General features: G+C 37.6%; 1 protein-coding gene across 2 annotated transcripts; it reads right to left on the reverse strand.

The window, feature by feature from the left end:
* Positions 1 to 12,223: 12,223 nt before the first annotated feature.
* Positions 12,224 to 15,317, reverse strand: LOC124076754 (thymosin beta-15A). Of its 2 annotated transcripts, none has more exons than XM_046420829.2 (3): positions 15,185 to 15,317; positions 13,622 to 13,726; positions 12,224 to 12,638 (listed from the first exon to the last, which is right to left on the reverse strand). In XM_046420829.2, exons 2-3 carry the CDS (start codon positions 13,719 to 13,721, stop codon positions 12,601 to 12,603), a joined length of 138 nt encoding a protein of 45 aa, XP_046276785.1. In that variant the 5' UTR covers positions 13,722 to 13,726; positions 15,185 to 15,317; the 3' UTR covers positions 12,224 to 12,600. The 2 variants fall into 2 exon arrangements, with proteins under 2 accessions (XP_046276785.1, XP_046276784.1); XM_046420828.2 differs by having other exon boundaries at positions 13,622 to 13,738; positions 15,185 to 15,313.
* Between the last annotated feature and the right edge of the window lie 4,836 nt (positions 15,318 to 20,153).

The following is a 20,153-nucleotide window of genomic DNA, read 5'->3' on the forward strand; positions in this document are numbered from 1 at the left end:
TTTCTGTAATAAACCATCAGAGAGAGAGAAAGGTAGTCTAATCTCAGTAACTCAGGTCTATTATTCACCACTACAGTTTTGCTACCTACTTGCTCCATTGCTGAAACACATCCATATGTGCCTCACCATTACCTAGACAACCTTCTGTCATCTGCAATCCAAGTCCCTTTTCCCTATAAAGAAATGTTAGGCAAGTTTGGTTTATTATTCCTTCAAATCAGAATGTTTTTGGTTTCCTAGATTAACCCAACCTGGTTTTAACCCAAATTCCCTCATACCCTCTGTCTTCAGATTTGACCAAACCCTTCAGAGAATCAGAAAAATTAGAAATAGGAAAACCACCGTCTCCAAACCCAGAACACAAGGAGAAATGGGTACACATATACAAATTTTATATTTTTTCTTAAACATCTACCAACTGTAAATTTGTTTCTTAACAATATTTAGATTGTAAAAATATTCTAAATCTTAGCATGAGAGAATGAGAATTATTCCAGGCAATTCCTGTTAACCTAATTTCTCTAAGAAACCTCTTTAGGGAAAGAAAGGGAATAAAGTGAATGGAAAACAGTTTTAATTTGAAAGATATCCGTCAAGTATCTATGATAATACATTCAACACCATTTCTTAAATAGATGGAAGTAAAACATAAATCACAGAAATTGAACCAAAGAAGGAGTCAAGGATTAAGAAGACTTGAAGAAATAGAGATCCCTCATGAGATGTCACACAAAATGGCCAGGATTCCCACAGTGTTTCCTTGTCAGACCTATAAGAATCAAATAATAAGTCTAGAATATGAAGGGATGAAAACCTTTTTTTCATACAAAATACAATATGATGAGAAAACCTGTTGAAAGAAGCATGCTAAGAAATTCTGAGCAGCTCATTTTTAAGCAAGGATACAAAAATCTTTCTTGAAATATAGCAATCAAATATGGTACCATATAACATTAAACAAAACAAAATAAGGGAATAAATTACTGCCATAAATAACAATTAGAAACCAGGGAAAACATTATTAATGGAACCATCATACCCCAATCCACATTTTTTAACATAATCCCTATTATAAAATTCATTTAAGTAGCCAGCACGGTGGTGCATGACTGTATTCCCAGTTACTCAGGAGGCTGAGGCAAGAGGATTTCAAGTTCAAAAATAGCCTCAGCAAAAGCAAATTAGTAAGCAACTTGGTCTCTAAATAAAATACAAACTAGGGCTTGGGTTATGGCTCAGTGGTTGAGTGCCCCTTAGTTCAAACTCTTGTACTCCCCCCAAAATTTATTTAACTATATAACCAAGGACCAAACACAGTGGAGAAATAGCTATATGAATAAAATAATGGATCTGAAGATATGGCTCAATGGTAGAGCACCTGCCTAGCCTGCATCAGGCCCTGTTTTTAAGTACCAGACCATAAAAAAAGAAAAAAAATGAAAGAGAAATGAAAAAAAATGTGTAAGTACTCTTTTTGAAGCTTTTTCAAACTGGAGTAACTATTCTACTTCATTCAGACTTAGCTGATTCTATTATTTTCCTGTTCTGTTTGTTAATCAGCTCTCCATCACTATAACAAAATTCCTCAGATAAACAATTTATAAGGAGGAAATGTTTATTTTGGCTCAAGGTTTCTGAGTTTTCAGTCCATGGTCTCTAGTCCCTACTGTCTTTGGGCCTTTGGTAAGGCCGCACACATGTTAGGAGCACATGGCAAAATAAATTGCTTATCTCCTAAAGACCAGGAATCAAAAGAAAGAGAGAGGCAGAGAGAGAAGAAAGGAGGAGAGGAGAGGGGAGGGGAGGGGAGGGAAGAGGAGAGGATGTCTTACAATATCTCCTTCAAGTGCATGTCCTCAATGACATAACTTTCTTCCACTAGGCTCCACTTCCTAAAGGGTCTGTTACCTCCAAATAATTCCACAAGCTGGTGACTAGCCTTTAACACATGGGACCTTGGAGGGCTGTGTTAGTCAGCTTTCTGTTGCTATGACAAAATACCTGATGAAAATGAACTTAAAAGAGGAAAGATTTATTTTTGGCTCATGGATTCAGAAGTTTCAGTCCATAATCCCTGGATTCATTTCTTTGGTCCTGAGGTAAGTCAGAACATCATGGCAGAAAGATGTAGCAGACCCAGCTTCCGAGCACAGCATGGCAGTCAAGGTGCAGACAACCAAGCGAGGTGATCCTCATGAGTTAAGAAACATATTCCTACAGAATTAAGAAGATGGCGGCGAATAGAGTGCATCACCCCCATGTACCGCATCACTGCGCAGGTGAATAACGAGTTAGAACAGCCAAAAGCTATATTGTTAGGAATTTCCAGCAAAATTGGGGTGCACCGAAACCTAGAGGAAGGATTTCCATCACCCGAGGATCGGTTACTGGGGCTCAATCACGAGTGAACCGTGTGCCCGGAGATTCAGGCTGATTGATCGGTGGCCCGCCCCACTGCTAGGGACTGCGGTGCGCCGAAAAACGGCATGCCAGCAACGCAGAGGAACGGTGCTGCAGATTCTGTGGGCTCCTGCCAGCTGTGCCCCCACTGTGCTCCAGGCTGAGTTCTGGGTTTGAGACGGGGGAAGGAAGCAGTCCAGTTCTGTCCTCCACACCGGACAGCCCACCGAGGAAGCCAGCGACCACCATATTGGAGAGCTGACATCACCATCGCCAGTTTCCGACAGATCGCAGCAAGTTCAGCAATAGAACAGGTGTGTGTCATCTAGCCCATCTCCCATACAACGGGGAAATCGCATAAAATCTCTCCCGGCTTTCCGGGGGCGTGATTAACAGAGTGAGCATGAATAGAGGCGTGGGGAAAGGTAAAAGCACCTGACCTCCAACTCCCCCCTCCCACCAGCGGCAAAAACGAAACCTGCTCGCCAACTCTCAGAGGAGTGGCTATTGGAGGGAATCAAAACAATAAGGGGCCGGTTCCCAGTAGCCTCTCTCCACACCCAGGAAACTGCAGGCCCAGAGTGTAGCTTGAGCTGCGGAGAGGTATCACACTGGGGAAGGCCTGTCTGGCAGGAGAAGCTTGGAGACTAGAGACCAGGAATAAACCTAAGCTAACAGGTTTGGGCGGGGGGAGCGGCCTCACACAGATTGTATCCTACAGCCAGAGGGCAAAATCTTGGCCCAGAAGGCACAGCACCACCTACTGGAAGCGATGAAAATAGAAGCCTAACAGTGCCTTTTTTTTTCTTTCTTTTTTTAATTTTTTAATTTTAATTTTTTTAATTATTATTTTTAATTGTAATTTTATTTTACTGCATTTTATTATTTTTATCATTTCTTTTTCTTTTCTATTCTTTTCTCTTTCTTACTTCTCTCCCTCTCTCTTTCTTGGTTTGCTTCCTTACCTTTTCCCCATCTTTCCTCTTAAGCATGACCACCCAGATTACGTATAACTTACTAAATGCAAATAGATGATTACTACGAATCGGTCTATAGTCCGCCTAAGCCCTTAACTACCCCCAAGTACTCCTGTCTATTCTCTTGTTAATATCCGCCTTCATTTGAGCAACCCCCCAAAGAAGCTAACATATACTAACCTCCATACCATCAAATCACTCGACCTTAACATAAAATCCTAAGTTCAAACCTCAATTCTCTATGTGCCATCAAAATCTGTAGGCCTTTAATGAAACTAATGAATTTACCTCAAATCACAATTAAATCCAACATCTCTAAACATTGTCTCCCAACACAAAGGAGAGATATTGGAACTATAAATGAAATGAAAGCAGTTTTAAGAGGGAAATTCATTGCCTGGAGTTCATTCCTCAAAAAAAGAAAAAACCAACAAATAAATGAACTCACACTTCATCTCAAAACCCTAGAAAAGGAAGAGCAAAACAACAGCAAATGTAGTAGAAATCAAGAAATAATTAAAATCAGAGCAGAAATCAATGAAATTGAAACCAAAAAAAAACATTGAAAAAATTGATAAAACTAAAAGTTGGTTCTTCGAAAAAATAAATAAGATCAACAGACCCTTAGCCATGCTAACAAAGAGAAGAAGAGAGAGAACTCAAATTACTAACATATGGGATGAAAAAGGCAATATCACAACAGACACTACAGAAAAACAGAAGATAATTAGAAATTATTTTGAAACCCTATATTCCAATAAAATAGAAGATAGTGAAGATATTGATAAATTTCTTAAGTCATATGATTTGCCCACATTGAGTCAGGAAGATACACACAATTTAAATAGACCAATAACAAAGGAGGAAATAGAAGAAGCCATCAAAAGACTACCAACCAAGAAAAGCCCTGGACCGGATGGATATACAGTGGAGTTTTACAAAACCTTCAAAGAAAAATTAATACCAATAGTTTTCAAGTTACTTCAAGAAATAGAAAAATAAGGAGCTATTCCAAATTCATTCTATGAGGCCAACATCACCCTGATCCCAAAACCAGACAAAGACACTTCAAAGAAAGAAAACTACAGACCAATATCTCTAATGAACTTAGATGCAAAAATCCTCAATAAAATCCTGGTGAATCGAATACAAAAGCATATCAAAAAAATTGTGCACCATGATCAAGTAGGATTCATCCCTGGGATGCAAGGCTGGTTCAATATATGGAAATCAATAAATGTAATTCACCCCATCAATAGACTTAATCATAAGAACCACATGATCATCTCGATAGATTCAGAAAAAGCATTCAACAAAGTACAGCATCCCTTTATGTTCAAAACACTAGAAAAACTAGGGATAACAGGAACTTACGTCAACATTGTAAAAGCTATATATGCTAAGCCTCAGGCTAACATCATTCTGAATGGAGAAAAACTGAAGGCATTCCGTCTAAAATCTGGAACAAGACAGGGATGCCCTCTCTCACCACTTCTATTCAATTTAGTTCTTGAAATACTAGCCAGAGCAATTAGACAGACAAAAGAAATTAAAGGCATAAAAATAGGAAAAGAAGAACTTAAATTATCACTATTTGTGGATGATATGATACTATATCTAACAGACCCAAAAGGGTCTACAAAGAAACTACTAGAACTAATAAATGAATTCAGCAAAGTGGCAGGATATAAAATCAACACACATAAACCAAAGGCATTCCTGTATATCAGCGACAAATCTTCTGAAATGGAAATGAGGACAACCACCCCATTCACAATATCCTCAAAAAAAAAAATACTTGGGAATCAACCTAACAAAAGAGGTGAAAGATTTATACAATAAAAACTACAGAATCCTAAAAAGAGAAATAGAAGAAGACCTTAGAAGATGGAAAAATATACCCTGTTCATGGATAGGAAGAACTAACATCATCAAAATGGTGATATTACCCAAAGTTCTCTATAGGTTTAATGCAATGCCAATCAAAATCCCAAAGGCATTTCTTGTAGAAATAGATAAAGCAATCATGAAATTCATATGGAAAAATAAAAGACCCAGAATAGCAAAAACAATTCTAAGCAGGAAAGGTGAATCAGGCAGTATAGCGATACCAGACTTCAAACTATACTACAGAGCAAGAGTAACAAAAACAGCATGGTACTGGTACCAAAACAGGCGGGTGGAACAATGGTACAGAATAGAGGACACAGAGACCAATCCAAAAAATTACAACTTTCTTATATTTGATAAAGGGGCTAAAAGCATGCAATGGAGGAAGGATAACATCTTCAACAAATGGTTCTGGGAAAACTGGAAATCCGTATGCAACAAAATGAAACTGAATTCCTTTCTCTCACCATGCACAAAAGTTAACTCAAAATGAATCAAAGAGCTTGATATCAAATCAGAGACTCTGCGCCTGACAGAAGAAAAAGTTGGCTCCGATCTACATATTGTGGGGTCGGGCTCCAAATTCCTTAATAGGACACCCATAGCACAAGAGTTAATAACTAGAATCAACAAATGGGACTTACTCAAACTAAAAAGTTTTTTCTCAGTAAGAGACACAATAAGAGAGGTAAATAGGGAGCCTACATCCTGGGAACAAATTTTTACTCCTCACACTTCAGATAGAGCCCTAATGTCCAGAGTATTCAAAGAACTCAAAAAATTAAACAATAAGATAACAAATAACCCAATCAACAAATGGGCCAAAGACCTGAACAGATACTTCTCAGAGGAGGACATACAATCAATCAACAAGTACATGAAAAAATTCTCACCATCTCTAGCAGTCAGAGAAATGCAAATCAAAACCACCCTAAGATACCATCTCACTCCAGTAAGATTGGCAGCCATTATGAAGTCAAACAAAAACAAGTGCTGGCGAAGATGTGGGGAAAAGGGACTCTTGTACATTGCTGGTGGGACTGCAAATTGGTGCGGCCAATTTGGAAAGCAGTCTGGAGACTCCTGGGAAAGCTGGGAATGGAACCCTCATTTGACCCAGCTATTGCCCTTCTTGGACTATTCCCTGAATACCTTAATAGAGCATACTATAGGGATACTGCTACATCCATGTTCATAGCAGCACAATTCACAATAGCTAGACTGTGGAACCAACCTAGATGCCCTTCAATAGATGAATGGATAAAAAATGTGGCATTTATACACAATGGAGTATTACTCTGCACTAAAAAATGACAAAATCATGGAATTTGCAGGGGAATGGATGGCATTAGAGCAGATTATGCTAAGAGATGCTAGCCAATCCCTAAAAAACAAATGCCAAATGTCTTCTTTGATATAATGAGAGCAACTAAGAACAGAGCAGGGAGGAAGAGCAGGAGGAAAAGATTAACATTAAACAGAGACATGAGGTGGGAGGGAAAGGGAGAGAAAAGGGAAATTGCATGGAAATGGAAGGAGACCCTCATTGTTATACAAAATTACATATAAGAGGTTGTGAGGGGAATGGGAAAAAAACAAGGAGAGAAATGAATTACAGTAGATGGGGTAGAGAGAGAAGATGGGAGGGGAGGGGAGGGGGGATAGTAGAGGATAGGAAAGGTAGCAGAATACAACAGTTACTAATATGGCAATATGTAAAATTTTGGATGTGTAACTGATGTGATTCTGCAATCTGTATTTGGGGTAAAAATGGGAGTTCATAACCCACTTGAATCTAATGTATGAAATATGATATGTCAAGAGCTTTGTAATGTTTTGAACAACCAATAAAAAAAAGATGTAGCAGAACAGAACTTCTTACCTCAGGTGAATGAGAAGCAGAGTGAATAAAGAGGATTTGGGGATAAGACATACTATTCTTATATTCTTGGATGCCCCAAGTGACCTACTTCCTCCAATTTGGTAACACTACCTCCCAAAATTCTGTTCAATTATGAATCCACCAATGGGTTAATCTATTGTTGAAATCAGAACTTTCACCATCCAACCACTACCCAACAGCTCCACCTCTGAGCCTTGCTGCACTGTGGTCCAAGTCTCCAATACCTGAGCCTTTGGGGTACATTTCATATTCAAACACTAACAGGATCACATATCCAAACTATATCACTAGTCTATAATCTCTTTTTGCTAATTTAAAACTTTATTATCTGTAACTATGCATTACTGGAATAATGGAAGCATTCAATGAGAGCTACTCAAAATTATTTTTCACTGGCTCAAAGTGTGAGCAGGTAATCTAAGCTAAACCACAAAGTGCTTTCCTGGGTGTTCAGCCCTGGAGATTTTGGAGGAAATTGATATTTTGTTTTTGTTGTTTGGTCTGCTATTTTGTCATTGTTTGCTTTTTTAAAAAAAATATTTATTTTCTAGTTGTAGTTGGACACATAACTTTATTTATTTATTTTTATGTGGTGCTGAGGATCGAGCCCAGGGCCTCACATGTGCTAGGCGAGCACTCTATCACTGAGCCACAACCCTAGTCCTTGTTGTTGTTTGCTTTTAATCACAGCAATTTAAGGATATGAATCCAAAGATATGAGTGTACATGTCTTCTCTCTCTAGCATCATAGTAAGAAAATTATGCTGACCAATTATGAGAACTAGGGTAAATCTTCCATTCTTTTTACCAAGTTGTTTGATGATCTTGTTATTTTTTTTTTCACTTTCAATCATGTGTCTGAAAAAAAATAACCCACTGTAGTAATTTGGAATGATGAAAACACCTCCTTCAAAACAATGCTCCCTACAAAATGTGATTGGCCCTGATTTGTCACCCAATATAACAGTCTTCCTCTTTTATCATTTCATAAGGGAAGAATGAGAGTGTTAAATTGGGTGGTAGGTGCAGAATCTTGAACAGTGGCTATTTATTTCTTTTTGTATTCCCAGGCATTTTCCCTATGCCCTGATTTCACCTGTTATCCTTTTGAATTTCTTAATAGCATCCCTTAAACCCTGAGATGTGTTCCAACTTACTACTCCACATTTCTCAGGGTAACTAGATCATGTAGAAAATTGTGAGCACAGTAATTCTCAGATCTTAGTTGAATAGACAAATAAATTAATAGGGAATATTTTATTATGTTTGACATTTCACCTCTTTTGGTTTTTTTGTTTTGGGGGTATTGGGGGGTAACAGATCTTTGGAACTTTTTCATTTTGCAAAACTGAAACTCTATCAACTGAACAACTCTCCATTTCTCTCTCCCCCGTTCCTGGAGACCATAATTTTCCTTTATGTTTCCATGAGTTCGACTATTTTAGATACCTCATGTAAGGGAAATCATATAGTATTTGTCTTTTTATGACTGGCTTTTCTCACTTAGCATAATGTTCTAAATTTCATCCACATTTGTAGCATGTGACAGGATTTGCTTCTTTTTAAGGCTACATAATATTTTACTACGTGTATAGATTAGAATTTCTTTATCATTCATTTGTTGATGGCCATTTGGGCTGCTTTCACCTCTTGAGTATTGTAGGTTTGTACTATATTTGTGTACAATGAGTTGAAATGCATTCTGCTGTCATGTATAACTAATGGGAATAAATTTTAAAAAGATAAATGAGCAGCCAATAGTCACCAGACTGGAGAAAAGTTCAGACATAGGATCCAGGAAATAGGAAACACAGCACAGGAAAGAAATGAAGAAAACAAGCAGGATAAGGCAAGTAAGTTCCTAAAGATTAGCTCAGTAGAAGGTCAACAAAGAAGCAAAAAAGATTATATAAGAGGGCAGAGGATGTCTCCAAGGAAGAAGTATAACTAATAGGCTGCCTGATGTGCTTGACTACACTGAGGGTAACTTCTAAATAAGTAAATCTGGCTATAAATTAATGTTAAATGCATTTTAAAAATGCAAGGGCATCAAGGGCTGGGGTTGTGGCTCAGCAGTAGAGCACTCGCCTGGCACACGCGAGGCCCTGGGTTCAATCCTCAGCACCACATAAAATAAATAAAATAAAGGTATTTTATTTTTAAAAAAATGTAAGGGCATCAAAAACAGCACAATCAACTCTAGGAAAAACAAAATACTCTACAGGAAAGGAAATTTAATAACAATGCCTGTACAGTCATAGAAATGTAGACACAGAATAATAATTTAACCAAAACTTGAAATGGGGCTGGGGTTGAAGCTCAGTGGAGAGTGCTTGCTTCGCATGCATGAGGCCCTCAGTTTGATCCTCAGCACCACGTAAAAATAAATAAAAATAAAGATATTAAAAAATATATACATGGAAGACAGTAGAAAGAGGAAATTGAGATGGCAGAGACATATAATAAAGCTTATTTTCCGGAGTATGAAAAGCTTATCTTCCCAAAAAATAAAATTAAAAAAGCAAGAAATATCTGTAATAGCATATTACTTAGTAGATAGTTTCTCAAAAAATTAAAAATAGCATTATTATATGACCTTTTTGTTTTTAATAATTAAGGTCACATCTACTTATGTGCAATGACAGGATAAGTGTTTAAAGACACTGACCAGTATTTTTTAAAGGATATGAATGTGTATGAGAAGAAAACCATTTAAATTCAGCCTTTTTCCTTTTCCTTTTTCTGCTACAACAGGCCTTAGTGCTGTCAGTTTTGAAAAAAAAAAGAAATTTTTGGCCCTAAATCACAATCCCTGCATATTGGGGGGAAAATCCTCCCACTGTTGGTAAGGCAACTGAAACTAATGACTAGAAGAGTGCCCCACATTATGTATTTAAGAAATTGTTTTTCCCACCTCCATTCTTTATTAATATTTACTTAGCAACTACATGTCATTCACCTCCTGCCATGCACCACTTATCTATTCCCACTCTGTTTAGCACTTAAACTACCCAGGATGGAACCAATACTTGACTGAAAAGGATGGCTACCAGAAGCAACTTAACACTAGGAGTTCCTGTCTAATCCCAGCTTGCCTTCCTTTGAGCTGTGTTAGTGTGCAAATACAGAGGTTTCTGAATCTATCATGGATGAATAATATCTTTGCAAATGGCACCACTGAAAGGAGAACAAATGTATTGGATAACAGAGTCAGGATCCAGAGATATAATGATGAACAAGTTTGTGCCTATGTGGAACCAGAATGTCCCCTGTCAGTGTAACTTGGGCCAAAGGATCTGTGAAGTGTCAGATGGAGAAGACTTGGAGGTACAGGGGCAGGCACACAACAGCTAACTTCAGATTAACTCTGCTGTATGAGCCTCTGGTGCATAGTTTAGGAGTATTGAATAGAAGTTACAGGGAGGCAGCTTTGGGCACAGTGCAAGCAGCATATCACTACAAGGGATTAAGTGACTCTACTGGACAAATGTATTAGAGACTAACATGTTTACTTACAAGGTTCAAATCTTCTTACTAAAAAGCCCTGTGATTGTGTTATCTCATTGGCACTTGATCAAAGTTGACCCATATACTATTTTGCATATGGGAAGTTCATACCATACCAGAAAAAATAGCTTCCATTCTGCTTAACTACAGTGATTATTTAAGGGTGTGAGTCCTTAGAAAAGAGGAACGAAGATAATACTTCAGGTCAAAAATAGATATTGGGGTATAATCCCTTTTTAAGGGATGATATATATTAACAGATAACATTCTGGATGGTTATACTGGATGATTAACATTTCTAATTGGTGGGACTGTAGATGATTGGTTTTATAAATTTAAAGTGATAAAAGTATCATTTAAAAGCAGGGATTGAGACACATGCATTTATATGTATTCCTTATTAATCACCTCAGGCTGCCATAACAAAATACCATGGACTTGGTGGCTAAAACACCAGAAATTTATTTTCTCACTGTTCCAGATGTTAGAAGTCCCAGGTCAAGGTCCAGCATGGTCAGATTCTGGTGAAGGTACTTTTCCTGGTTTGTAGATGGCCATTTTCTCATTGTGTCTTCTCATAGTAGAAAGAATTTCATTCTCTTTTCCTCTTATTGTAAGGCCCACAGTTCTATTAGTCCAACCTTTATGGGCTGATTTAACTTTAATTACTTCTTAAAAACTCTATTACCAGATACACAGCCACACTGGGTGTTAGGACTTCAACATATGAATTTGCAAATCACAATTCAGTCAGTAGTACTTACATTGACCATAACAACCAAAAATGCTCACTTCATAAGACAGTAAATTCTGTTCAGTACAAGAACCAGACCAGAGGCCAAGCATGGTAGAGCATACCTGTAATCCCAGCACTTGGGAGGCTGAGGCCAGAGGATCACAAGTTCAAAGTCAGACTCAGCAATTTTGAGACAAGGTCTCCCTAAACAACTTAGGGAGACCCTGTCTCAAAATAAAATATAAAAAGGGCTGAGGATGTGACTCAGTGATTAAGCACTCCTTGTGCCAAAAAAAAAAGGACCAGGCCAGAGTTTCAGTGCCACAGGCCATTAGTGATATTAAACATCTGAGTTTACACTCAGTGGAATATCTTGATATGCTTAGTATGGTGTAAGTTAGCAACTATCTCCTTCCCCATTCCACCCCAGCCTTGAGTGTTCCCTCCCATTAAGTTGAAAAATACTTTCCAGAAAACAAGAGGGTTAGCATGAATCCTAGCCCTTACTCATCTTGAACAGATTTCTTATCTTCAGACCTCATGTTTCCATTCTTCATTCTGAGATAAGAAGTTTAGTCCACATGACCTCTTCTTCCAACGTTACCTATGATTCTAACTCTAAGGGGAAAGCATCTAGTATCCCCAAGTCAAGACCAACCAGACCTGGATGGGGGTGGGGAGGAGCACTTCTCTTACACATAAGCTGCTAAAGAGATTTCCCTTCAAGGACTTTGCTTAGTTTCAAAGAGTACCCTCACTTAACTTCATTCCTTATAAGAACACCAAGAATGAACCACAGGAAAACAGTGACTGTGTTTATTATTTTATTGGTACAGAAATGAAAACTGCGAGAAGCTGCAAAAGTATGTAACTTCATGAATATTAAGAAGCAATGGAGGTACCCATTCTAAGTTAAAATTGGCTTGCTTTATGGGGTTTACAAAGACTACACACACAAAGATCATCAATGGTGAGACTATTGACAGCATCTTTCATTTGGAAATTATTTATGTACCAAGGAGAAGTTTAAAAATAAATTTAAGGGAACATTGACTAGTGTTGACCTCTTAGCCACAAAGTACAGGTGAGAAGCCATAGATGCCTAACATTTCTACGAACACATGGGTTTACTAAAACCAAGACTCTCCATCAATGTTGAAATTTGCTCTTGGGAGGAGATCCCCATTTTATGATGTTTGGACACACTCTTTCTCCTGCTGGATAGCTAAGAAGGGGAAAAAAAGCAACAAAAAATCATTAAGAGAGTGTTTTCCTAAGATTAAGTTCAGTACCTTCCAGAAAAACACTTTGCTACTGGGTAGGGGGTACAGCTCAGTGGCAGAGTGCTTACCCAATATGCAGGAGTCCCTGGGTTCAATCCACAGCACCCCCACACACACTCACACACACACTGAGTTCTTTACTAAGTCACTTAAGCCTGCCATACACACTTTAAATTTAGGATGCCAAAGCACTAAGCACAAATCCTCATAGTATGAGTGTGTGCATGCTTTTTAACCACCTGAACATACATTAGAATCTACATCAACTGTGGGCTTTTTTTTTTCATTTGAGAGTATTTATTATTTATTCTATTGCCATTTTCCATAGATTATTTGAGACTGAAGAGAAAACAAAGCATTTTCATCCACATTTTTAATCACTATACAATAAGGAAATTATACGTCCAGATATTTTTTGAAATTCCCAAAAAATGCTGACATGACAAAAGTGTCCCAGAGCATTTGTAAATATGTTTGGAATTTCTTCAGAAGGCTGTAACTCTAGAGGGTAAAACTGATCCCTTGAAGTCTGGGAATCTTAAGTATATCCAAGATCTATACATGTTCTTCCCTATTATCATCAGGTAGAGAAGGTCATGGTTCTTTAGGGGTGAGATCACAGACTGAAATTTCTAAATGCAGTGTTTAGTCCAATATTCTAAGATTGGATTTAATGTGGTTATTAGTAATTTTCCCCAAAAAAACTAGTTTTTTATTCCCACATACTACTAAGGCCTATCATATGAGAACCATTTACATAACCCCAATAACAAAGTCAACTATTGACATTTTTAACTGTTGCTTTAAATACAACGATACTCTAATTACTGCCCATTTTGTGGCAAAATTTACTAGAATATGGGTTTATTTACTGAACAACTTCCACCTTTGTTGGCATGTCAATTAAAAATCCCTCATTACTTACTTTCCTTTGAGGGAAGAGTATTTTTTTCTTCAGTATTAGTTTTCTTCAGTTTTGATTTGTCAAACTTCTCCACTTCAGACAAGTCTGGTTTATCACTCATCTTGACTAAAAGAAAGACTAAAAAAATTAAATTAATTGGCAGAACTATCTTCAGACTAAGGAGTAACAGTAAAAAATGTCCTCATTTAATTTAATATCAATGTATATTTTATGTGCTGATATTCAACAGAAAAAGAGCTTAGAAAGGTCACACTTTTATTAGAATGCTTTCAATTCTGTGTCATTAGCCCATTTCTGGTAGGCAGTGATAGTGGATGAAGATGCAGTAGAAACCAAGATGCTCTAGATATGCAGAGCCAATATGTCTGACTCTTTTTCAAATCACAGCAAAGGTAAAATGGAGGTGATAGAAGCACACAAACAGGTAGGTTTAGAAGACAAAAAAAAAATAAAAGAAAAATTAGATTTGACTAGTTCATGATTCTGAAACAGGAGCAAGCACTATTTGAGCGTTTTTGCCTTCTATTCAAGTTCTCTTTTTTCTGGCATTTTCCCTGGGAGATGAGGGACACATCATACAAAAAAAGGTAACACACAAAATTGTACTAATTTCTTTCCATTTTAAATGTCCAAAGACAGTATATTAAAGAGCTACAATAAGAAAGGGAAGGATTTAATCTGGTCAGAACTAATCACAGGTCTTGTGGCACTAGTTTGGAAAATGCTATAAGGAACAGCCAATTAGAATCAGATTGAGGTCATCAGAATGGGGTAAAGCAAACAGAATTGATTCTTATTTCACCCTATTTTCTCTGCAAAGGGAGAAGCAAGAAGATGAGGCTCAGAGGTGCCCTCTGAACATCCTGCATTTGTCCAGGAGAGACAATAGGAGACTCCACAAACCGGAAGAGAGCTCTCCTGTATGTGCCTGGCCCCACCCTGGTGAGGAAAGACACGTTCTAGTGCCCAGAACAGAATGAAGAGCCCCTCACCACACACACACACACACACACACACACACACACAGAGCTAGAAGTCTCCAGTTAAGGCCCTCTTGCCGAGCCATCCGACACCAATCTGAAAGCTATGAAAACCGGAATTAACAAAATTATTATTAATAACAATAAGGAAGGGCGGGGCTTATTGGCGAGTTTGTCAGGAACCATTTGCCAGGAAAGGTTTGTGAACATTTTAAAATATTGTCAATGTCTGGCGCCCTGCTGAATGGTCACTGAGAGGAAAGGGTATAAGGGGCCTGCCCCAGAAGACCCATTCCGGGTGGTCCCTAAACTCCTCGTCCTCGCAGTCTCCAGAACTGCCGCTGCAGTGGGTAGGTGACTGGTGGTTCATCCCCCTGGGCCTTCCAGAAACCGACCCCCAGGAGGGCTAACCATCTCGCAAAGAAGGTGGTGCCGCAGGAAGACAAAGGCGCGGACTCCTCCAGCGGCACAGACGCTAAACGCCAGCCCAACCCCCCGCCTTCTCGGCTCCTGAGGGCGACGGACGCCCTGAGCCCTCCCATACCCGTAGTCCTCCGATTCGGATGAGACCACAAGTCCTCACCTGAAGCCTTGAGTCTAGCGTAGAGCCGTCGGTTAACTGCCGCCGTGTTCAGTCTGGAGCAGGTTGGCGTTCCCGCGCAGAACCAGGCACTTAAACGTCGGTAGCAGGCACCGCCCCCATATCCCGCCCCAGCCCTCTGATTGGATGAGGGGTCCTGGCATCGCCTCCCGCCCTGCCTCTGCTTTAGCCCAGCAGGCCTGCGCCCACCATCTTCGTTCTACAATATACTTAATCCCTGGCCGCAAAACTTGATGACGTCATAGCAGGCCCTGCTCCAGGATTAATTTTAGGGAGGACACAACTCCCCACTTCCACTGCTTTAGTCCTGAAGGTCCACATTCCTTTTGTCGCAAATACCCGTACTCCTCCGCGGTAGCAGGGTCCTCTAGAGTAAGCAGACGTCAAGCCCAGTTAGATTTGAATGTCTGGAACTTTTGAGATTCCAGCTAAATGAGCAGTGCTTAGACTCTCTTGGCGTTTTATAGTCCGTGGAGCGGAAATTCGCTGTGATGGTCGAACAGTAACTTGGAAGAGGTGCTCTGGGAGGTCTGTTCTGATCCTTGGTCTGTAGTAGGGCTGCTCATGGTGACGGTGGATGGTTCAGGGTCATTCACTCCTATGGCTAGACGTTTCTGTGACAATGGTGCCCTCCTATGTAAAAGCCACATTTTTTTTTTCACTTTCTCTACCACTGAACACGATAGCAGTCAGTTTAGAATAATTGCAGGAGACTCTACTGGGACTGTCCATCTTTATATCCCCAATCCCTAGCACTTTGCTCGGCCCACAGGAAACACTGGATAAAGACATGTCTGTAGATTGAAGTAATAAATCCATGAAGAGCTTAATTTTTGGACAGCAGCACCACCCAGTGTCTATTGGAGGAGAAAAGTAAGAATCTGATAGTTACTTGAAAGGACTTCAAGTTCAAGGTCATTTTCTGGGAACTCACCCAGAACCTTAGAGTGTTAAGGTAAAATTAAAGTAAAACTATATATAGCTTGCACGATATGTTTTCTATATGGCTCATGTATGATAATATAAAGCTACACATGTCAGAAATCACTATTTACAGGGATTTCTCCAGACTTCCCTACCTCACTCCATACTGTTTTCTATGCTTTTGAGGCACTTTGTGTCAATTTCAGTTTTGTATAGTTTTAAAGAATTGCTTAAAATTGAAAGGCAATTAAAATTGAAATTCAAAAGATTGAACAAATTGAACTCATCATTGAATACCTACAATGTTCCAGGCATTAAAAATGATAAATACCAGTGTTTCTACCACTCAGATTTCAATGTTAATATTTTTAAAAATATTTTTAGCTGTAGATAGACACAATATCTTTATTTTGTTTATTTTTTTATGTGGTGCTAAGACTCTAACCCAATGCCTCACACATGCTAGGCAAGTGCTCTACCACTGAACCACAACTCTGACCCTCCATGTTGTTAATACTTAGGTATATTTAATTTTACTTTCTTTTTTGCAAATAATGAAAAAAAATCTAAGTTTCCTTGACCTTTGTCCCTTTTCCATTCAACCTTCCCCATTTTAGAGGTAGTCCTATCCTGAATGTGATGTATAGCCTTCCAGTTCATTTCTCTAGTGTTTGAACCTGCATTTCCCAGATTATTTTATAAGGATGAGCAACTTTTTATAAGTTTCCTGGTCATATGTATTTCTTTTTCTGTGAAGTACCTTTTTAAATATCCTTCGCCCACTTTTTAAAGTTGTTTGTCTTTTTAGTATTGTTTTTTATGGGCTCTTTATATATTCTGTATTTTAACTAGTGGTTAGAATTAATAACAATAAAGATTGAGGTGGGGGTCTGGGGCTGTAGCTCGGTAATATATTTTACAAAAAAAAAATCTCAATCTCTTGCTGGTTCTTTTTTGCATTATATTCTGTTGGTTTATAACTAGTATAACCAGAATAAACTTGTCTGAGAAAAATAACTTTTGGGATGCACACAACTGCTTCAAGAGCCATGTGTTAGGAGTATTCTATGACATGGGTTTCCAAATATTTTATTCATGTATTATATACATACACAAAAAAAGAACATATCTTATATGTGCATCTTTTTTTTTTGTCCTGGGAATTGAGCCACATTCCCAGCCCTTTTTTATTTTTTATTTTGAGATAGAGTCTCACTAAGTTGCTGAGGTTGGCTTTGAACTTGTGATCCTCCCTCGTCAGCCTCCCATGTTGCTGGGATTACAGGTAGGCACCACTGTATTGGGCTTAGGTGTGCATCTTGATGAATGTTCACAAAGTGATGAAACCCATTTAACCAGTCCCGAGATCAGGACATGTAACATGATCAGCTCTCGGGAAATCTCTCTTGTGAAACCTTCCAATCACCACTATGGGCAAAGATGATAGCCACTCTCCTGACAATTAGTTTACCTCCTTTATGCTTTAAATAAACACTTTCTGTGTGTGTGTGTGTGTGTGTGTGTCTTCTTTTACTCAACATTCAACTTTAGGTTTGTAAATTCATCCATGTGTTCATGTGTATTTGTCATTAGTTTGTTCTCCTTTGTGTACTGCATTTCAATGTGTTATGAATACAAATCCCCATCCCTATTTTTTTCCACTTTAGGGCTACTACATATAGTTTTGTTATGAGTATAAATATGTACATTTTTTTCTTGGTTGTATACATAAGAATAGAGTTACTGGTCATAAGGAATCATATATTTAGGTTTAAAAGATATGGTAACTTGTTTTCTATAAAGCTTATACTAATTATTAATTGTTTTTTTTATTTCTCATGTATTTTATTATACAATGTTTCTGGAATGAAATATATTATTCTTTTCCTTCAAAAACTTGTATTTGGGGTGTTTATTCAGAAAATTATTCTCTAAGGGCATTCTGATTTTTTTATTGATTTTGACATTTTGATTGTTGCTTACATCTAGACTTTATTGTATAAGGCACGAATCTAGATTCTGTCTATAAGGCAAACCAATTGGCCTAATCACAGGTATCAAATTACTTATCCTTTCTCCATTTCTTTGCAATGCCATCTTTCATATACCAATTTCCTATATATTATACCTTTTTCAATTTTGTAATCATTTCTTAAATTCCATCAAAAAATGAACCTGTTAATGTGTCAATTGGAATAGTATTGGACTTAAGGATTAATTTGAGAAATGCCATCTTACTGATACAAAGTCTTTCCATATTATATATCCAATTCATAATGGAGTATTGTTGGAAAAGACAACCCTCCTTGGGCCCTGAGTATCCTTTATGTTCTTGCTGAGTATGCCAAAAATGTTGGGCTCTAATAACTTGGTCTTTTCTCAAGGTCATGTTTGCAATGGCTAACCCTGAGGGATGAGGAAACATCACTCCCCAGACAAGGAGCAGACTTGTTTCTCTATTCTATGAAAGCACTGGATCCTTCAAATTACTGTTCCTTTCCTTTAATGCAATGCACTGTGGGTGCAGCCATCTATCATTTCTCCTTCACATTGCGCTTGTGTAGCTTGGAAGGCATAGGGGACAAGTACAAACCAACATGAATCTACAGCTACTCCTGTTTCTGTGAGTAATAAAATTCTTTGTCCTTCACTCAAAACTCCTATGTCTTCTGATAAAGTACATGAAACTATGGCAGGCAAATGTGTTAGCTTGTACATGGGGTAAAATCCCAGACCCTGTACAGTTCTTGACAAATATATATATATATATATATATATATATATATATATATATATATATATATATATATATTATTTTTCCTTTAGCACAATTTTATGATTTTCTGCATAATGCTTGTTCATCTTTGTTAGTTATTATTCATAGATATCCTATATACTTTTGTACTACCATGAATGGGTCATTTTTTCTGTTGTATTTTTGAATTCCATATGCTTTTTCTATGTCACTAGTATAGCTTCTCATATAGTATACTGTATTTTTCCCTCAATATGTTATTGGCTTCTCTCAAGAACAGAAACCATGCTTTATTCATGTCTGTATTCTTCCAGTGAAACATGTACTTTAACATTTATTGACCATCTACTATATAATCTGTTCTTAAATAAGGAATGAGATGTGTACAACCACAAATAAAATAGGCGCCTATCTTTGGGGATTTTAGAAAACATGAAGAAGATATACACAGCCACAAAATATTCAGAAAGCAGTAAACTGCACTATAATAGATATATGAATAAAGGACAATGTGTGTAGAGGCAAATTATTGTGACTTGCAGTATTCTGGAAGATTTCATACAATAAGTAACATTTGAGTTGGATCTCAGAGGGTGATCTAGGCTGTTGCAGATGGAGAACTGATAGGGGAGGTCATTTCTTATACATTCAAATTAAAAAATATGGCATTCAAATTAAAAAATTCAAAAATTTCAAAATTTTGAAATTCAATTTTAAAAATTATTTTTTCTTGGACCAAAGCATAATAGCATTACCTACAAGAAGCCCATTATAATCCTATTCATGAGAATCCTCTTTATTGTCAGTAATTTATTAAAAAAATAAGCAACTAATAAAATCCAACAGGGACTGAAAATATAGCTTAGTGGTAGAGTGCTTACTTTGCATGCTCAAGGCCTGAAGGTCAATCCTCAGCACTGGAAAAAAAAAATCCAACAGAGAATATGTTAAGCACTATGAAGGAATATTATAAAACTTTGAGAAACATTAAAATTAGAATAAAACATTATTTTTTACATTAAAATTCAATAGTTACTTTTGCTGAAATTAAAATCTCAACATTAAGTTTTATACAAAATAAACCTTGTATTTATTTTTGTAGCTATTTATAAGAAAGTTATGAAACTCTTGAAAAAAGATTGAGGTGGGGGTCTGGGGCTGTAGCTCAGTGCCAGAGCGCTTGCCTAGCATGCGTGTGGCACTGGGTTCAATTGTTAGCACCACATAAAAATAAACAAATAAAATAAAGGCATGCTACAACTACAAAAAAAA

This window comes from Marmota monax, unplaced genomic scaffold, assembly GCF_021218885.2.
Source record: "Marmota monax isolate L192 unplaced genomic scaffold, Marmota_monax_Labrador192_F-V1.1 WCK01_AAM20220418_F8-fsc00050, whole genome shotgun sequence".
In the NCBI taxonomy this organism is placed as follows: Eukaryota; Metazoa; Chordata; class Mammalia; order Rodentia; family Sciuridae; genus Marmota; species Marmota monax.